Source organism: Bombina bombina, chromosome 4, assembly GCF_027579735.1.
Source record: "Bombina bombina isolate aBomBom1 chromosome 4, aBomBom1.pri, whole genome shotgun sequence".
NCBI lineage: Eukaryota > Metazoa > Chordata > Amphibia > Anura > Bombinatoridae > Bombina > Bombina bombina.
The window spans coordinates 776,508,251-776,528,850 of NC_069502.1; the positions used below are offsets into that span (position 1 = coordinate 776,508,251).

The 20,600-nt window shown below is 39.2% G+C and overlaps 1 protein-coding gene across 2 annotated transcripts in view; it reads left to right on the forward strand.

Moving 5' to 3' along the window:
* Positions 1-20,600, forward strand: part of FH (fumarate hydratase) — an 837,567-nt gene that overhangs the window by 343,162 nt on the left and 473,805 nt on the right. For both annotated transcript variants that reach the window (XM_053711136.1, XM_053711137.1), the window contains exon 7: positions 18,938-19,141. In XM_053711136.1, the coding sequence (XP_053567111.1) occupies positions 18,938-19,141 (204 nt within the window). The remainder of the gene's footprint in view (positions 1-18,937; positions 19,142-20,600) is intronic.

A 20,600-nucleotide genomic window follows, 5' to 3' on the forward strand; every position in this document is an offset into this window, starting at 1 on the left:
TCTCCTGTAGTGTAGTCAGTCCACGGCCCGCCCTGTTTTTTATGGCAGGTCTAAATTTTAAATTATACTCCAGTCACCACTGCACCCTATAGTTTCTCCTTTCTCGTTTGCTTTTCGGTCGAATGACTGGGTGTGACGTAGAGGGGAGGAGCTATATAGCAGCTCTGCTTGGGTGATCCTCTTGCACTTCCTGTTGGGGAGGAGTTAATATCCCATAAGTAATGGATGACCCGTGGACTGACTACACTACAGGAGAAAGGAATTTATCAGGTAAGCATAAATTATGTTTTTTCAAGGCTTATTTCGAGGCAGGGCAGGCTCCGCCTCAGAGATTTACAGCTCATTCTACTAAGTTCAGTCGCCATTTCTTGGGCTTTTTCAGAATGACGCTTAGGTTGATCAAATTTGCAAATCAGTAATTTTGTTCTTCTTTGCATACTTTTATTGTTTTTACCATTTTGATGTATTTGCTTCTTCTGAAGCAGCGGTTTCAATTCGATGCTACTGCTTTTGATTTAAGTTTTTTGAGAAAGACTTAATTATTTTGTGAATTTAATTTCTCAGTGGAAATAGCTGTTATTTTATCCCTCCCTCTCTAGTGACTCTTCTGTGGACTTCCACATCTTGGGTATTTCTATCCCATACGTCACTAGCTCATGGACTCTTGCCAATTACATGAAGAAAACAATTTATGTAAGAACTTACCTGATAAATTAATTTCTTTCATATTGGCATGAGTCCATGAGGCCCACCCTTTTTTTGGTGGTTATGATTTTTGTTTAAAGGCACAATTATTTTTCCAGTTCCTCTTTTTGTATGCTTTTTTTACTCCTTATTTTATCACCCCATTACTTGGCTATTCGTTAAACTGAATTGTGGGTGTGGCGAGGGGTGTATTTATAGGCTTTTTGTGGTTTGGGAAACTTTGCCCCTCCTGGTAAGATTGTATATCCCATACGTCACTAGCTCATGGACTCTTGCCAATATGAAAGAAATTAATTTTATTAGGTATGTTCTTACATAAATTATGTTTTCATGGTGTTCCAATCATGATTATTCCTGGCATTCTTTTAGAATTCCTAGAATTCTTCAGTTGCTTCAAAATAGATTGGATAAAGGTTTGTCTACCAATACTTTGAAAGGACAAATCTCTGCTTTTTCTTTTTTATTTCACAGAAATATTGCTAATCTTCCTGATAGTCATGGTTTCGTCCAGGCTTTGACTCGTATCAAACCTGTTATTATATATATTTCTCCTCCTTGGAGTCTAAATTTGGTATTAGACTTTGCAGCCTATGCATTATTTTTACATTATTTTTTTTTTTTCTTGGAAAGTGTTTTTTCTTTTTGCTAATCTTTTCTGGTAGAATATCTTTCTGAATTATCTGCCCTTTTGTGAGTTTCCTTATCTTATTTTTCCATCAAGATAAAGCTGTTTTGCGGACTTCGTTTAAATTTTTACCTAAAGTTGGGAATTCTTTTCTTTCATGTAATTGGCAAGAGTCCATGAGCTAGTGACGTATGGGATATACATTCCTACCAGGAGGGGCAAAGTTTCCCAAACCTCAAAATGCCTATAAATACACCCCTCTCCACACCCACAATTCAGTTTTACAAACTTTGCCTCCCATGGAGGTGGTGAAGTAAGTTTGTGCTAGATTTCTATGTTGATATGCGCTTCGCAGCAGGCTGAAGCCCGGTTTTCCTCTCGGAGTGCAGTGAATGTCAGAGGGATGTGAAGAGAGTATTTCCTATTTGAATACCATGGTCTTCCTCTAGGGGATCTATTTCATAGGTTCTCTGTTATCGGTTGTAGAGATTTCTTCTCCTACCTCCCTTTTCAGATCGACCATATACTCTTATATACCATTACCTCTACTGATTCTCGTTTCAGTACTGGTTTGGCTATCTACTTTATGTAGATGAGTGTCTTTGGGTAAGTAAGTCTTATTTTATTCATGACACTCTCAGCTATGGTTTGGCACTTTATATGTAAAGAGTAAAAATAAATGCCAAGATACAGCGCTACACTACCCTCAGATGAGGGTTGGGTTGCTAAAGATGGTGTCCACGACTAGGAATGTGTATACATCAAGGTTGCTATATAATATTGTGTTACACAAAGAATATATATATAAAACCATGTGAAAAAGTACTTAAAAGGTAAAAGATTAAAAACAATATATATATATATATATATAGGATGTGATATTAAAATGTATTAAACAAACATTTTATTAACATAAACTGACAGTTAAAAATACAGTTAAAAATAGATTCAACAATCTAATGGATTGCCCCATACAATGTCCAAGAAGTTATGTCCTATGTAACATACAAGTGTTTAAGTCCCATACCAAAATGTCCAAAGCAAATGTTCAAGGTTAATATCCAAAAAAAAAAAAAAATTATATGTCCAAAGTTGGTGTAAAAATCAAAAAGGTGAAAAAATGTAAAAAATATATTAAATATTTTTTGAAAAGATGAAAAAATGAATAAAAATATATAAAAAAAATGAGTTGTGATCAGCAACCCATATGGAAGGAATATAATATATGTGATAGTGAATAATTCTCGTGAGGTGTACACCTAAAAAGTGTGTATATAAAAGGGTGTGGTAAAAAATGTGTCATAAAAAATGTGTCATAAAAAAGGATTCAAAATCCTGGTGAAATAAAGTCCAAATTGCTCCAAAAAAATGTGTATATAATTCCAAGTATTCCAAATGTGAGTGTAGAAAGTGCTGGGTTGATGTTCCTCTTCTTAAAAGGTTATCAAATGTAATGGGATATCCTTCTGTACACTTTTTTAGGTACAGGAGGATATCCCATTACATTTGATAACCTTTTAAGAAGAGGAACATCAACCCAGCACTTTCTACACTCACATTTGGAATACTTGGAATTATATACACATTTTTTTTGGAGCAATTTGGACTTTATTTATTTCACCAGGATTTTGAATCCTTTTTTATGACACATTTTTTATGACACATTTTTTACCACACCCTTTTATATACACACTTTTTAGGTGTACACCTCACGAGAATTATTCACTATCACATATATTATATTCCTTCCATATGGGTTGCTGATCACAACTCATATATTTTTTATATATTTTTATTCATTTTTTCATCTTTTCAAAAAATATTTAATATATTTTTTATATTTTTTACATTTTTTCACCTTTTTGATTTTTACACCAACTTTGGACATATTATCATTTTTATTTTTATTTATTTTTTGATATTAACCTTGAACATTTGCTTTGGACATTTTGGTATGGGACTTAAACACTTGTATGTTACATAGGACATAACTTCTTGGACATTGTATGGGGCAATCCATTAGATTGTTGAATCTATTTTTAACTGTATTTTTAACTGTCAGTTTATGTTAATAAAATGTTTGTTTAATACATTTTAATATCACATCCTATATATATATATATATATATATATATATATATATATATATATATATATATATATATATATTTTGTTTTTAATCTTTTACCTTTTAAGTACTTTTTCACATGATTTTATATATATTCTTTGTGTAACACAATATTATATAGCAACCTTGATGTATACACATTCCTAGTCGTGGACACCATCTTTAGCAACCCAACCCTCATCTGAGGGTAGTGTAGCGCTGTATCTTGGCATTTCTTTTTACTCTTAACTTTTGGAGTCTGGTTGGGAGACTCCGCCTATATCAGATATAGCTTGTATGGTATTATTGTGGCGCTGATAGATATACACCCATTTGAACCACTTTATATGTAAAGTTCTAAATATATGTTTTATACTTATATTTGCCATGATTCAGGTCAATCAGTTTATTTTCCTTTTTTCAGACTGTCAGTTTAATTTTTTGGGAAAATGCATATGAATGAAATATTTATTTCTTACCTAAAATTTTCAATTGACTTTTTTCCTTTAAACTGCGGGCTGTTAGGCTTGCGGGTGCAAAAAATGCTAGAATTTACTGCGTCAGTTTTGGCACAAGACTTTTTTGGCGCGAGATTGACGTTTGTCTCGTAGTTGACGCCGGAAGTTTTCACGTAGTTCATTGTCCCAAAGAAAAAATTTGTTTAGACCAATTCTGATCTGACATTTTTAAATCGTTTTGTATAGAGTCCCAACTTTCAAGATGGTGACTATAGGGACTTTTCTGCCTTTCTGTTTAGCAAGGTTACTTTATGTCCACAATAGACTTACAGGACGCTTATTTTCACATTTCAATTAATTCACACCACTATTGTTTTCTGAGAGTCTCTTTTCTAGATAAGCATTACCAATTTGTCGTTAGTTCTTTTGGGCTAGCGGCAGCTCAGAGATTCTTTTCAAAGATTTTTGGTGCCCTTCTATCTGTAATCAGAGAGCAGGGTTTTGCGGTGTTTCCTTATTTGGATGATATTTTGGTACTAGCTTTAATCTTTTCATTCAGCAGAATTTCACTTGAAACAACTAGTGTTGGTTTCCTCAAGATATGTTTGGAGGATCAATTCACAATAGTTTCTTGATTCCTTAGACATTGTCACCTTTTTAGGTTTCCAGATAAATTTTAGTGTCTATGATTATTTCTCTGATAGATTAGAGACGAATGAAGTTAATTTTAGTTTGTCTAAACCTTCAGTCTCTATTATTTCCTTCAGTGGTTATGTGCATTGAAGTTTTTGGTCTCATGACTGCAGCATCAGGTACGATCCTCTTTGCTAGTTTTCGTTTGAGACCTCTATAGCTTTGCATGTTGCACCATAGGTGCAGGGATTATTTTCAGTTATCACAACTGATATACTTAAATCCCAATACTCTTTTGTCTCTGATTTGGTGGTTGGACTATCACCTTATTGTTCAGGCGCCTCATTTGTTCGTACTACCTGGATTGTATTCTCTACAGATACAAGTTTTTCCTGTAAGGGAGCTGTCTGAGAGTCTCTGACTGCACTAGGGGTTTGGAAACCTCAGGAGTTGAGGGTACCAATCAATATTTTAGAACTCCATGCTATTTTCAGGGCTCTTCAGGCATGGCCTCTATTGAAGACAACTTTTACATTTGTTTTTTAAATAGACAATATCAGAGCAGTGGCATATGTCAATCATCAAGGAGGGACTCTCAGTCCTTCAGTTACGGATGAAGTGTCTTGGATACTTTCTTGGACGGAATTTAATTTCTGAGATTCATATCCCAGGTATAGACAATGGGGGAGACTTTATATCTGGTGGAGTGCTTTCCATCCAGATGTGTTTTTTTCATCTTGTACGTATGTGGTTTTTTTTAGAACTTTGTACTTTGCGCACTTACACTATATTGAATTTTATTGCACTTGAGTCGGGCTGCGCCTGTTTTGTTCTCTTTTCCAGTGTGTCTTTCTCTCTGATGGGATTGGAGAATGCCCATCAACGTCACGGGCTGCAATCGACCATACGGAAGGGAGAACTGTGAGATCTGTACAACTAGTGTCTACACTCCTACTTCCATCCCATCCTAAAGGAGTTAAATGGCTTTCATCTTTTCTGCTCAAAAGAAACATAATTTCCATGATTGTTGGCGCCATATAACGGTATTAGTAGAGGTTTTTGAGAAATAGATCTTATGGTCTCTCGTCTAAAATAGTTTTTCAGATACCTTTCCAGGTCCAAGGATCCTCAGGCGGAGATAGTGGATGCTCTAGCAGTTATTTGGTTTTTACCAACCTGCTTACATTTTTCTGCCTCTGGTTCTTTTTCCAAGGGTGATCTCCAAGATTTTATGCGTTTCTGATAGCTCCAGCTTGGTCTCTCCGGTTTTGGTATGCAGAACTTGTCAGGATGTCCAGTTGCCAGCCTTGGCCACTTCCTTTAAGGCCAGATCTTCTGTTTCAGGGGCCATTTTTTCCATCAGGATCTCAAATTTCTAAATTTGAAGGCATGGAAATTGAACGCTTAAGTGTTTAGCTGTAGATGTTTCTCTGACCCAGTTATTAGCACTGTGATACAGGCTCGTAATTCTGTTTATAGGAGAATTTATTTTCGGGTTTGGAAAACCTATATTTCATGATGTTCAATTTATAATTATTCCTAGGATTTTACAGTTTATTCAGGATGGTTTGGATTAACGTTTTGTATGCAAATACTTTGAAAGGACACATTTCTGCTCTTTTTGTTTTATTTTATAGAAAGATTGCTAAACTTCCTGATATTCACTGTTTTGTTCAGACTTTGATTCATATTAAACCTGTTTTTAAATCTATTTCTCCTCCTTGGAGTCTCAATTTTGGTTTTGAAGATTTTTCAGGCTCCTCCTTTTGAGTCTATGTATTCTCTGGACATGAAATCACTTTCTTGGAAAGTGTTATTTCTGTTGGCTATCTCTTCTGCTTGAAGAGTTTCTGAACTTTCTGTATTGTCTGCTCTCTTTTGTGAGTCTCTTTATCTGTTTGTCCATCAAGATAAAGCTGTTTTGCTGACTTCATTTAAATTTTTACCTAAAGTTGTGAATTCTAACATCAATAAGGAAATTGTTGTTCCTCCTTTGTTTCCTAATTTTAAGAATACTCTTGAAAATTAAGAGTAATTTGGTAAGAGCTTTGAAATATTATGACGAGGCTACTTAAGATTTCTGAAAGACTTCTAGTCTATTTGTTATTTTTTCTTAACAAATTTTCTTTGTTGTCTTGGTATCCATTTTAAAAAGCAGGGAGGTTTTCTGGAATGTGCATGTGTCTGTAGCACTATACATTTTCAAGAACACTAGATAGCAGCACTTTTTTCCTGTCATGTATTGTATTGTTCTAAACATGTACAAGCTACCTACCAATATATCTCTTAACAGAGAATACCATGAGAACAAAGCTAATTTGATATTAAAAGTAATTTGGAAACTTTTTTAAAATCGTGTTCACTGTCTAAATAAAAAAATAAAATCTTTGGGTTTCAGGTCTCTAAGTTTTGTATTCAACAGTGTATTTAGGATTTTGCAAATTCGTATTTTGCTTTAAATGTCTGTGTAACTAGCAATTTTATTGTAGCTTTCTCAAATTGGGTTGCACTTTGTGTTTTTTCTATGCAAGATAACCCTGTCAGATTCAGAAAAGGGGATGGACAGGAGAGATTCCTGGGTGTATTTGAAGCTATATCACAGCTCATTATATTCTTTAAGCATATTGCACTTGCATGTCTCATTGTTTTATATGCTTTCTGTATGCAGTTGAAGTATGTTCAAAGTTCACAGTACACTTGTTTAACTGACAGACCAGCAATGGCAAATACATGTTTAACTGTAGTGAAAACATATCAGTTTAATGTGTTTTTGCTGCAAACTGAAAATCTCTATCAGGCCTAGGTGCTCCCCCTGTAACCTCACTTTTGCCTTTGAGATTCTCTATCCCTGAGAGCTTGATTCCTTTCTATGGAAGGCAGCTCTCATCTCTCTGGGACTTGCAGGCTCTGTCGTGGAATCACTTGAGACAATACAGCATTACTTTAAAAAGATGACAATATCACATGGACATTTTTAAATTTAAAATATCTTCCTTTTGTTTACATAATTTCCTCAGTAGCCACATCCCACTGTAAAGGGACTAGAATGCTAGTAGCAGGTCTTGCAAGGGAGCATGCTGCTGGCAAGGACATGCACAGTCACTTTATTTCCTTCCTCATTTTAAGGAAGTTTACTTTGAAATATTGCAAGATTTCAGTGAAACCCCATGAGATAAGTGAAGCACACAGTAACATTTTAACTCAGTACTGCTGATGTGATTGCAGACTGCTGACAGACTCCAACACTGCAGCTTACATTGATAATGTGGTAAAGAAGTTTTCTGCTTATAGCATAGAAGATAGTAGAGATAGTGTGACCAGCACTTGTAGCCCAAACGCAGGAGGACAGTCACAAGCAACTGCCAAGCTTGTGAGTTTCAATGAAAAAGAGCAGCAAGACAGTCCTCCTTAAAAATAATCTTCAATTTTTATTGTTGCATTACAGGAACAAAGACACCACAACGTTTCAGGGCAGATGCCCCTTAATCATGTGATAAAAACAATCACAGCACACCTGATTAAATAGGCTAGTCCCTGGGAATTTAACCCTTACATTCTAGAAAGTACCAAACAGGTAAGTGTAGCGCCCTCTTGTGTTACAGGGTGCGTGATAAAGTTAAAAAACAGCTAAGAGGCCTCCTAGAAGAGATTATCTACAAAAAAGTCATCATAATATTTACACAGTCAGCGGAACAGTTTATGCTATATACCTTTTAAACAGTAAGTGTTAGTTCAAGTGCCTTACCCAGAAAAAATTAATTAATGATAGTAATACTGCCAAAAAATGACAATACTGCCAAACATGACCCTGCTTACACAAGATAACATTACCTAAATCCTATACATGATAATCTTAACTTAATTACAGAATAGAGTAAATCATAATTAACAGTGATAAAATGGATGGATTTAAATTCATAGAGAACGTATATATTACCACAGATGAACATTAGCCAGGGATCTGCAAATCATACTTCTTTGTGCACAATGATGTTGATCTCAGTGAACATTCTAAAAGAATATAATAGGAATATACATCAGTACAATTATTGCACAAAAATATCCTGTTCAATAAAAAGATGACCAATTAATCTCCCTATTCATTCCCTTGGGTTCTAGAGTATCTAATTTAAAAATCCAGAACGTTTCTCTTTGTTTAAGCAACAGTTCCCTGTTGCCTCCCCGTCTGGGTGTATGGACTTGTTCTATTATCTGGAATCTAAGTTGGCTGAATTGGTGTCCGGCTGCAATAAAGTGATGCGCTACAGGGGCAGTGTGGACCTTGCATCTTATGTTACTCTTGTGCTCTATGATGCGATCACCAATGCGCCTAGTGGATTCACCCACATAGCACCGCCCACATGGGCACTTAATGAGATAAACTATGAACTTGGTGTTGCATGTAAAGTAATCCCTGTACTTGAACTTATACCCTGTGTGTGGATGAAGGAAATGTGGACTCCTTATAATGGAACCACAATTACAGCAACCCAGACAAGGGAAGCATCCCAAACTTTATTTTGGTAATGTAACCTTGGGTTTGTGTTTTGCCAGGACCTATGTCTGCTCTAATCAATGTGTCTTGCAAATTTTTCTGCGTTTATAGGCTGGCATTGGGTTCTGGCCAAACTCCTCTATGTCTAGATTGCAACATTAGAGAATACCCCAATGTCGGCGAATAATCTTAGATATTAGATTACTCTGTCTGCAAAATTCTGATACAAACGTCATTCTTTTTTTATCATTTTTAGATGATTTAGATGTCAACAAAGGCTCTCTATCCAAGGGAAGCACATCATTAATGGTTTTAGAAATAAGCTCATGGGGATAACCCTGTTGTAAAAATGTATCCCCCATTTCCATCAACCTATTTGTAGAGGTGTTCTCGTTATCCACAATACGTTTTACTCTTAGCATTTGACTGCGGGGCAATGATTTCAATAAAGATGGAGGATGTGCACTTTCAAAACATAGCAGGCTGTTCCTACCAGTGTCCTTCCTGAAAATGTCAGTGGAGAACCCACAGCCAGCTTTGGTGATAGATACATCCAAGAAATCTATTTTAACCTCGCCATAAGTCAGCATGAAAGATATATTGGTGATTGAAAGATTCAAATCAGTGACAAAGGATTCCAGGGCTCCAACGTCGCCCAACCAGACACCAAAGATGTCGTCAATGTAGCGCCACCAAGTGGCGCCACACCGACTAAACATCGGGTGCTCAAATACAAATTTTTCTTCAAAGGAATTCATATAAATATTATCATAGTTGGGGGCGACGTTGGAGCCCATGGCTGTTCCCTGTAATTGAAGGTAAAAAGTATCTTCAAACAAGAAATAGTTGTTGTATAAAATTACCTCAAGTAGTTGTAGTATGAAGCAAATTCTATCATTGGAGTAAAGACCCCCAGAGTGTAGAGCATTACCAACAGCATCAATTCCACTGGAGTGGGGGATGGAGGTGTATAAGCTTGTGACATTGAGACTAAATAATAAGAATTTGTCAGTCTGGAGTTGTAAATTACCCAATTTAACAAGAAAATCTTTGGTATCCTTAATAAAAGTACATGACTGCTCCACTAATGGTCTAAGCACCTTATCAAGGTATATGGCCATGTTGGAAAAAACAGAATTTGTGCCAGCCACAATAGGGCGACCAGGTGGAGCAGTCATGGACTTATGGATCTTAGGTAAGGTATAAAAAAACTGGGGTAATTGGATCTCTTACCTGAAAGGCAAAAATCACAATAGATTGGATTTCCCTGCTAACAGCGGCTAACGGATTACCTGACATTTTTTTGTAAACCCTGCTGTCACTTAGTTGTTGATATACCTCTTTCTTGTAATCATTTTTATTCAAAACAGTGGCCCCGCCCTTGTCAGCTTGTTTCAGAATTAAATTAGCATTCTCACTTAAATGCTTGAGAGCAGTTCTATCAGCAGATGACAAATTACTAGGACCCTTAGGCCCTTTGGACTTCTGTCGATTGTTTTTTAATTGTAATTTATCAAGATCTGCTAATACAAGTCTCTCGAAGGTTTCAACGCTATGATGAGTATTCTGTGGAAAAAAATTTGCTTTTGTTACGTAGGCCTAGATTTGTAATGTTTAGTATTATTATTAGGTAATTCTGCCTGGACCCCTGTGGATAAACATGGGTTAAACATTTTTTTTACCTTTACTCATAGAACAAGCCACGGGCTGTGAAAGATTAGCCCTGTTAGTAGATGCATGCCATACTTTAAGCCTTATATTACGAAAGAACCGGTACATGTCTTTCCTCAGATTAAAGAAATTACAGTCAGATAATGGACAGAACGACAAACCTTTCTGTAAGATGGCAGTCTCATTGTCGTTCAATAGGTGGTTTGAAATATTTACAACTATACTCTGTTGTCCTCCGCGGCTTGTCTCCCTGGGGTGCCTTCTGTTGAATTTTGTTGTTGTGGGCTGCCTTGTTGTGACCGCCGATGTTTTTGGCCGCCCCGCCTCCTGGGCCTCCTTCCCCCTCGCTGCAGGAAAAATCCGCTGACTCTGAGCTGCTGCTGGATGTGCCACCCTGGCGTGTTTGTCGACGCCGTCCTCTGAAACCGGAAGTGACGTTGCGCTCTCTTCCTTGTGGATCGTAGACCCATCGATAGACTCTATTGGCTGCATAATCCTGCTCGTCACGATTGAATTTCGCCCTCTTGCGTTCCTCTATTGTTTTACGTAAGTCAGCCAAGATGTTCTTATTTTCTAACATCAATTTGTCAAATGTTTCCACAGACAATGATTGGCGAATCTCCTCCTGTAATTTCTCAATTGAAGCCTTCAGTGCATCAATCTCTTTCTGCAGGAACTCTACGGTAAGCACAATAATGTTAAAAGAACATTTGTTCAGGATGTATTCGAATTTCCTGCAGTATTCCTGATTATCTTTGAGAAGGCTTGGACGGGTATTCATCCGGAGTCCCCATGGGATCCGTTTAACCCTGTAATACTCGGCCAATGTATTTGCATGCAGGTCATAAGATAGCAGTTTCTCTTGTTAAGTGTATCCAGTCCACGGATCATCAATTACTTGTGGGATATTCTCCTTCCCAACAGGAAGTTGCAAGAGGATCACCCACAGCAGAGCTGCTATATAGCTCCTCCCCTCACTGCCATATCCAGTCATTCTCTTGCAACTCTCAACAAAGATGGAGGTAGTAAGAGGAGAGTGGTGTATTATAGTTAGTTTTTTTCTTCAATCAAAAGTTTATTATTTTTAAATGGTACCGGAGTGTACTATTTTATCTCAGGCAGCATTTAGAAGAAGAATCTGCCTGCGTTTTCTATGATCTTAGCAGAAGTAACTAAGATCCACTGCCGTTCTCACATATTCTGAGGAGTGAGGTAACTTCAGAGGGGGAATGGCGTGCAGGTTATCCTGCAATAAGGTATGTGCAGTTAACATTTTTCTAGGGATGGAATTTGCTAGAAAATGCTGCTGATACCGGATTAATGTAAGTTAAGCCTAAATACAGTGATTTAATAGCGACTGGTATCAGGCTTATTACCAGAGATACATACTCTTATAAAAGTGCAATATAAAACGTTTGCTGGCATATTTAATCATTTTTATATATGCTTGGTGATAAAACTTATTGGGGCCTAGTTTTTTTTCCACATGGCTGGCTTGATTTTTGCCTAGAAACAGTTTCCTGTGGCTTTCCACTGTTGTAATATGAGTGGGAGGGGCCTATTTTAGCACTTTTCTGCGCAGCTAAAATTACAGACGGAGACATTCAGCTTCCCTCTGCATGATACAGGACATCTCTGAAAGGCTCAAAAGGCTTCAAAAGTCGTGTTTAAGGAAGGTAACAGCCACAGTAGAGCTGTGGCAGTTGTTGTGACTGGTTTTAAAAACGTTTTTTTCATTGTTATTCCGTTTTTGGTATTAAGGGGTTAATCATCCATTTGCAAGTGGGTGCAATGCTCTGCTAACTTGTTACATACACTGTAAAATTTTCGTTAGTGTAACTGCCTTTTTTCACTGTTATTTCAAATTTTGACAAAATTTGTTTTTCTTAAAGGCGCAGTAACGTTTTTTATATTGCTTGTTAACTGGGTTTAAAGTGTTTTCCAAGCTTGCTAGTCTCATTGCTAGTCTGTACAAACATGTCTGACACAGAAGAAACTACTTGTTCATTATGTTTAAAAGCCATGGTGGAGCCCCATAGGAGAATGTGTACTAAATGTATTGATTTCACCTTAAACAGTAAAGATCAGTCTTTATCTATAAAATAATTGTCACCAGAGGGTTCTGTCGAGGGGGAAGTTATGCCGACTAACTCTCCCGACGTGTCGGACCCTTTGCCTCCCGCTCAAGGGACTCGCGCTAATATGGCGCCAAGTACATAAGGGACGCCCATAGCGATTACTTTGCAGGACATGGCTGCGATCATGGATAATACCCTGTCAGCGGTATTAGCCAGATTGCCTGAATTTAGAGGCAAGCGCGATAGCTCTGGGGTTAGACGAGATACAGAGCGCATAGATGCTGTAAGAGCCATGTCTGATACTGCGTCACAATATGCAGAACCTGAGGACGGAGAGCTTCAGTCTGTGGGTGACATCTCTGACTCGGGGAAACCTGATTCAGATATTTCTAATTTTAAATTTAAGCTTGAGAACCTCCGTGTATTGCTTGGGGAGGTGTTAGCTGCTCTGAATGACTGTGACACAATTGCAGTGCCAGAGAAATTGTGTAGACTGGATAAATACTATGCAGTGCCGGTGTGTACTGATGTTTTTCCAATACCTAAAAGGTTTACAGAAATTATTAGTAAGGAGTGGGATAGACCCGGTGTGCCGTTTTCCCCCCCTCCTATATTTAGAAAAATGTTTCCAATAGACGCCACTACACGAGACTTATGGCAGACGGTCCCTAAGGTGGAGGGAGCAGTTTCTATTTTAGCAAAGCGTACCACTATCCCGGTTGAGGACAGTTGTGCTTTTTCAGATCCAATGGATAAAAAATTAGAGGGTTACCTTAAGAAAATGTTTATTCAACAAAGTTTTATTTTACAGCCCCTTGCATGCATTGCGCCTGTCACTGCTGCAGCGGCCTTCTGGTTTGAGGCCCTGGAAGAGGCCATCCATACAGCTCCATTGACTGAAATCATTGACAAGCTTAGAACACTTAAGCTAGCTAACTCTTTTGTTTCTGATGCCATTGTTCATTTGACTAAACTAACGGCTAAGAATTCTGGATTAGCCATCCAGGCGCGTAGGGCGCTATGGCTTAAATCCTGGTCAGCTGACGTGACTTCAAAGTCTAAATTACTCAATATTCCTTTCAAGGGGCAGACCTTATTCGGGCCTGGTTTGAAAGAAATTATTGCTGACATTACTGGAGGTAAGGGCCATACCCTTCCTCAGGACAGGGCCAAATCAAGGGCCAAACAGTCTAATTTTCGTGCCTTTAGAAATTTCAAGGCAGGTGCAGCATCAACTTCCTCTGCTTCAAAACAAGAAGGAATTTTTGCTCAATCCAAGCAGGCCTGGAAACCTAACCAGTCCTGGAACAAGGGCAAGCAGGCCAGAAAGCCTGCTGCTGCCTCCAAGACAGCATGAAGGAACGGCCCCCTATCCGGCAACGGATCTAGTAGGGGGCAGACTTTCTCTCTTCGCCCAGGCGGGGGCAAGAGATGTTCAGGATCCCTGGGCGTTGGAGATCATATCTCAGGGATATCTTCTGGACTTCAAAGCTTCTCCTCCACAAGGGAGATTTCACCTTTCAAGATTATCTGCAAACCAGATAAAGAAAGAGGCATTCCTACGCTGCGTGCAAGACCTTCTAGTAATGGGAGTGATCTATCCAGTTCCGCAGACGGAAGAAGGACAGGGTTTTTATTCAAATCTGTTTGTGGTTCCCAAAAAAGAGGGAACCTTCAGACCAATTTTGGATCTAAAGATGTTAAACAAATTCCTCAGAGTTCCATCTTTCAAGATGGAAACTATTCGGACCATCTTACCCATGATCCAAGAGGGTCAGTACATGACCACTGTGGACTTAAAGGATGCCTACCTTCACATTCCGATTCACAAGAATCATCATCGGTTCCTAAGGTTTGCCTTTCTAGACAGGCATTACCAATTTGTAGCTCTTCCCTTCGGGTTGGCTACAGCCCCGAGAATTTTTACAAAGGTTCTGGGCTCACTTCTGGCGGTTCTAAGACCGCAAGGCATAGCGGGGGTTCCTTATCTAGACGACATCCTGATACGGGCGTCAAGCTTTCAAATTGCCAAGTCTCATACAGAGATAGTTCTGGCATTTCTGAGGTCGCATGGGTGGAAAGTGAACGAAGAAAAGAGTTCTCTATCTCCTCTCACAAGAGTTTCCTTCCTAGGGACTCTTATAGATTCTGTAGAAATGAAAATTTACCTGATGGAGTCAAGGTTATCAAAACTTCTAAATGCTTGCCTTGTTCTTCACTCCATTCCGCGCCCTGCGGTGGCTCAGTGCATGGAAGTAATCGGCTTAATGGTAGCGGCGATGGACATAGTGCCATTTGCGCGACTGCATCTCAGATCGCTGCAATTATGCATGCTCAGTCAGTGGAATGGGGATTACACAGATTTGTCCCCTCTACTAAATCTGGATCAGGAAACCAGAGATTCTCTTCTCTGGTAGTTATCTCGGGTCCACCTGTCCAAGGGTATGACCTTTCTCAGGCCAGATTGGACGATTGTAACAACAGATGCCAGCCTTCTAGGTTGGGGTGCAGTCTGGAACTCCCTGAAGGCTCAGGGCTCATGGACTCAGGAGGAGAAGCTCCTCCCAATAAATATTCTGGAGTTAAGAGCAATATTCAATGCTCTTCTAGCTTGGCCTCAGTTAGCAACACTGAGGTTCATCAGATTTGAGTCGGACAACATCACGACTGTGGCTTACATCAACCATCAAAGGGGAACCAGGAGTTCCCTAGCGATGTCAGAAGTCTCCAAGATAATTCGCTGGGCAGAGACTCACTCTTGCCACCTATCAGCGATCCATATCCCGGGCGTAGAGAACTGGGAGGCGGATTTTCTAAGTCGTCAGACTTATCATCCGGGGGAGTGGGAGCTCCATCCGGAGGTGTTTGCTCAATTGGTCCATCGTTGGGGCAAACCAGAACTGGATCTCATGGCGTCTCGCCAGAACGCCAAGCTTCCTTGTTATGGATCCAGGTCCAGGGACCCAGAAGCGACGCTGATAGATGCTCTAGCAGCTCCTTGGTTCTTCAACCTGGCTTATGTGATTCCACCATTTCCTCTGCTCCCCCGACTGATTGCCAAAATCAGACAGGAGAGAGCATCAGTGATTCTGATAGCGCCTGCGTGGCCACGCAGGACCTGGTATGCAGATCTGGAGGACATGTCATCCTTTCCACCATGGACTCTGCCTCTGAGACAGGACCTTCTGATACAAGGTCCTTTCAATCATCCAAATCTAATTTCTCTGAGACTGACTGCATGGAGATTGAACGCTTGATCCTATCAAAGCATGGCTTCTCTGAGTCAGTCATTGATACCTTAATACATACACGAAAGCCTGTTACCAGGAAAATCTACCACAAGATATGGCGAAAATATCTTCATTGGTGTGAATCCAAGAATTACTCATGGAGTAGGGTTAGGATTCCTAGGTTATTGTCCTTCCTCCAAGAGGGTTTGGACAAAGGATTATCAGCTAGTTCTTTAAAGGGACAGATTTCTGCTCTGTCTATTCTTTTACACAAGCGTCTGGCAGAAGTTCCAGACGTTCAGACATTTTGTCAGGCTTTAGTTAGAATTAAGCCTGTGTTTAAACCTGTTGCTCCTCCATGGAGCTTAAACTTGGTTCTTAAAGTTCTTCAAGGGGTTCCATTTGAACCCCTTCATTCTATTGATATCAAACTTTTATCATGGAAAGTTCTGTTTCTGATGGCTATTTCCTCGGCTCGAAGAGTCTCTGAGTTATCTGCCTTACATTGTGATTCTCCTTATCTGATCTTTCATTCAGATAAAGTAGTTCTGCGTACAAAACCTGGGTTTTTACCCAAGGTGGTTTCTAACAAGAATATCAATCAAGAGATTGTTGTTCCATCATTGTGTCCTAATCCTTCTTCAAAGAAGGAACGTCTTTTGCATAATTTAGATGTAGTCCGTGCCTTGAAGTTTTACTTACTAAAGAATTTCGTCAAACATCTAACCTGTTTGTTGTTTACTCTGGACAGAGGAGAGGTCAAAAGGCCTCTGCAACCTCTCTTTCTTTTTGGCTTCGGAGTATAATCCGTTTAGCCTATGAGACTGCTGGACGGCAGCCCCCTGAAAGGATTACAGCTCATTCTACTAGAGCTGTGGCTTCCACCTGGGCCTTTAAAAATGAGGCTTCTGTTGAACAGATTTGCAAGGCTGCGACTTGGTCTTCGCTTCATACCTTTTCAAAATTTTACAAATTTGATACTTTAGCTTCTTCGGAGGCTGTTTTTGGGAGAACGGTTCTACAGGCAGTGGTTCCTTCCGTTTAAGTTCCTGCCTTGTCCCTTCCATCATCCGTGTACTTTAGCTTTGGTATTGGTATTCCACAAGTAATGGATGAACCATGGACTGGATACACTTAACAAGAGAAAACATAATTTATGCTTACCTGATAAATTTATTTCTCTTGTAGTGTATCCAGTCCACGGCCCGCCCTGTCCTTTTAAGGCAGGTCTAAATTTTAATTAAACTACAGTCACCTCTGCACCCTATGGTTTCTCCTTTCTCGGCTTGTTTCGGTCGAATGACTGGATATGGCAGTGAGGGGAGGAGCTATATAGCAGCTCTGCTGTGGGTGATCCTCTTGCAACTTCCTGTTGGGAAGGAGAATATCCCACAAGTAATGGATGATCCGTGGACTGGATACACTACAAGAGAAATAAATTTATCAGGTAAGCATAAATTATGTTTTCTTAGTAGACGTTTCATGCTGGGTTTGATGCACTGAAGGCTTCAACTGAGAAATAACAGGAGGAGATTCGCCATTCATTGTCTGTGGAAACATTTGACAAATTGATGTTAGAAAATAAGAACATCTTGGCTGACTTACGTAAAACAATAGAGGAACACAAGAGGGCGAAATTCAATCGTGATGAGCAGGATTATGTAGCCAATAGTCTATCGATGGGTCTACGATCCACAAGGAAGAGAGCGCAACGTCATTTCCGGTTTCAGAGGACAGTTTCGACAAACACGCCAGGGTGGCACATCCAGCATCAGCTCAGAGTCAGCGGATATTTCCTGCAGCGAGGGGGAAGAAGGCCCAGGAGGCGGGGCGGCCAAAAACATTGGCGGTCACAACAAGGCAGCCCACAACAACAAAATTCAACAGAAGGAACCCCAGGGAGACAAGCCGCGGAGGACAACACGCTCCAACAACAGAGTATAGTTGTTAATATTTCAGACCACCTATTGAACGACAATGAGACTGCCATCTTACAGAAAGGTTTGTCGTTCTGTCCATTATCTGACTGTAATTTCTTTAATCTGAGGAAAGACATGTACCGGTTCTTCCGTAATATAAGGCTTAAAGTATGGCATGCATCTACTAACAGGGCTAATCTTTCACATCCCGTGGCATGTTCTATGAGTAAAGGTAAAAAAATGTTTAACCCATGTTTATCCACAGGGGTCCAGGCAGAATTACCTAATAATAAAATACTAAACATTAAAAATCTAGGCCTATGTAACAAAAGCACATTTTTTCCACAGAATACTCATCATAGCGTTGAAACCTTCGAGAGACTTGTATTATTTCAGATCTTGATAAATTACAATTAAAAAACAATCGACAGAAGTCCAGAGGGCCTAAGGGTCCTAGTAATTTTTCATTTGCTGATAGAACTGCTCTCAAGCATTTAAGTGAGAATACTAATTTAATTCTGAAACAAGCTGACAAGGGCGAGGCCACTGGTAAACTGCATGTGCAATGTCGTCCCCTGCAGATTTGCGGCCAAACTATCAGGGGCTATCAATCAACCTGATCGGACGTATTGCTGACCGCCGCCTCAGAGGAGGCAAATGCGTTAAGGATTTAGGCAAGTCTGAAGGCTTGCGCGGAAACGGCAGCATTAGAGGCCATTCGGCCTTTAATAAACTGGCCACTTAGTATCTATCGTGTGAGATGGCATAAATTACTGGTTCACATATTTTTGGCTGGCTTTTAGAACAAATTTGTCCAGCTCTTTGTTTAGTTTTAGAATTGAGTTGAAATCTAAAGGGAGATTTTAATGTAAAAATAAAATGCTGTATTTTAACAGAGCTTTTATATTTACATCAGAATGCCCCTTAAATTGAACTGATACTCTTATCTGTATGAAAACTATGTTTTAAAGTGGGTATAGCTACAACTTATTTAACCAAATGTATTTATTTTTCAGGTTTGCCATTTATAACTGCACCTAACAAATTTGAAGCCCTTGCTGCACATGATGCGCTGGTTGAGTTAAGTGGTGCCTTGAACACTGTTTCTTGTAGCATAATGAAGATTGCTAATGACATACGTTTTCTGGGTTCTGGGCCACGATCAGGCCTTGGAGAACTAATTTTGCCAGAAAATGAACCTGGAAGCAGCATTATGCCAGGTAATATTCTTAAAGTAAAACCGTTTTTGTACATAAATGTCTTTCAGATTGTTAAAATACTAATTAATACCAAATAGTGTATGATCTAAAAGTAGATCCCTAAGATACTACTTAACAAATATCATGAGCCATGCCACTAAGAAAATGAGCTCTCTTACCTAAATGCTGATCCGATTGTGCTCTATTTTGCCTTTGGAAAGGTGTGCAAATTATGTAGCAAATAGTGTATCACATTCTTTTGTTTCCACATCCCCAGATGCTGATTGGGATCTAGTTATAGTTGGACATCTACATATATAGTTTTATCTTGTTCCACAATTTAGGCATGAAAATAAGATACTATTTATATAAGCCTGAAAATGCCATATTTTCTGCCTAATAGTATAGTAAAAAAGAAATAAATTACTTGCTCTGCATTTAATCCCTGCAAAAGGGGTTTAAAGTACAGCTTGGGAGACTCGGATATCTGCTGGTCCTGAATGGTTATGCAACTGGGTTGTGTGGCTACTGCTGATTGGGTTTATTGCTGCTACTGAGTTCATTGACATGACTTTATCAAAAGCAGAAAACCTGAGCTGTTTCTTATCTAATTTGCATATCTTACCCAGAATCATAAAGAACTAGTGAAAAAAAAATTGTTACAAATCATTCATCATTATTATATATATATATATATAATGTGGCGAGAGTCCACAAGCTTGTTACTGATGGGATATACATTTCTACCAGGAGGGGCAAAGTTTCCCAAACCTCAAATGCCTATACATACATCTCCCACCTCACTCATACCTCCGTTTTTAAAAACTTTGCCTCCTTACGAGGTGGTGAGGCATGATATGCTTGATTCTTCTGTGAAAGTCGCTTTTAAGCATATTAATGCCCAGTTCCTCTCCAAGTACAGTATTGCTTGTCTGAGGGATGTGAAGGTAGTATTGCCTGATGATACCATGTTTTCACCTATGGGAAATCTATTCATAAGGCTCTCTGTAAATCGGTCACATGGATTTATCTGCTTGATGGATTTTATGGCTGTCGTCCCAGAAGGAAGCCTCTTCTAAAGATGATGCGCAAGACAGCCTGCAAACAGTTTGCTGAAAACAAGCAGAGGAATTACTGGAACCATGTCCTGTGGTCCGATGAAACCAAGATAAAGTTATTTGGTTCAGATTGTGTGGCGGCAACCAGGTGAGGATTACAAAGACAAGTGTCTTGCCTACAGTCAAGCATGGTGGTGGGAGTGTCATGGTCTGGGCATGCATGAGTGCTGCCGGCATTGGGGAGCTACAATTCATTGAGGGAACCATGAATGCCAACATTTACTGTGACATACTGAAGCAGAGCATGATCCCCTACCTCCGGAGACTGGGCCGCAGGGCAATATTCCAACATAACGACCCCAAACACACCTCCAAGTTGACCACTGACTTGCTAAAGAAGCTGAGGGTAAAGGTGATGGACT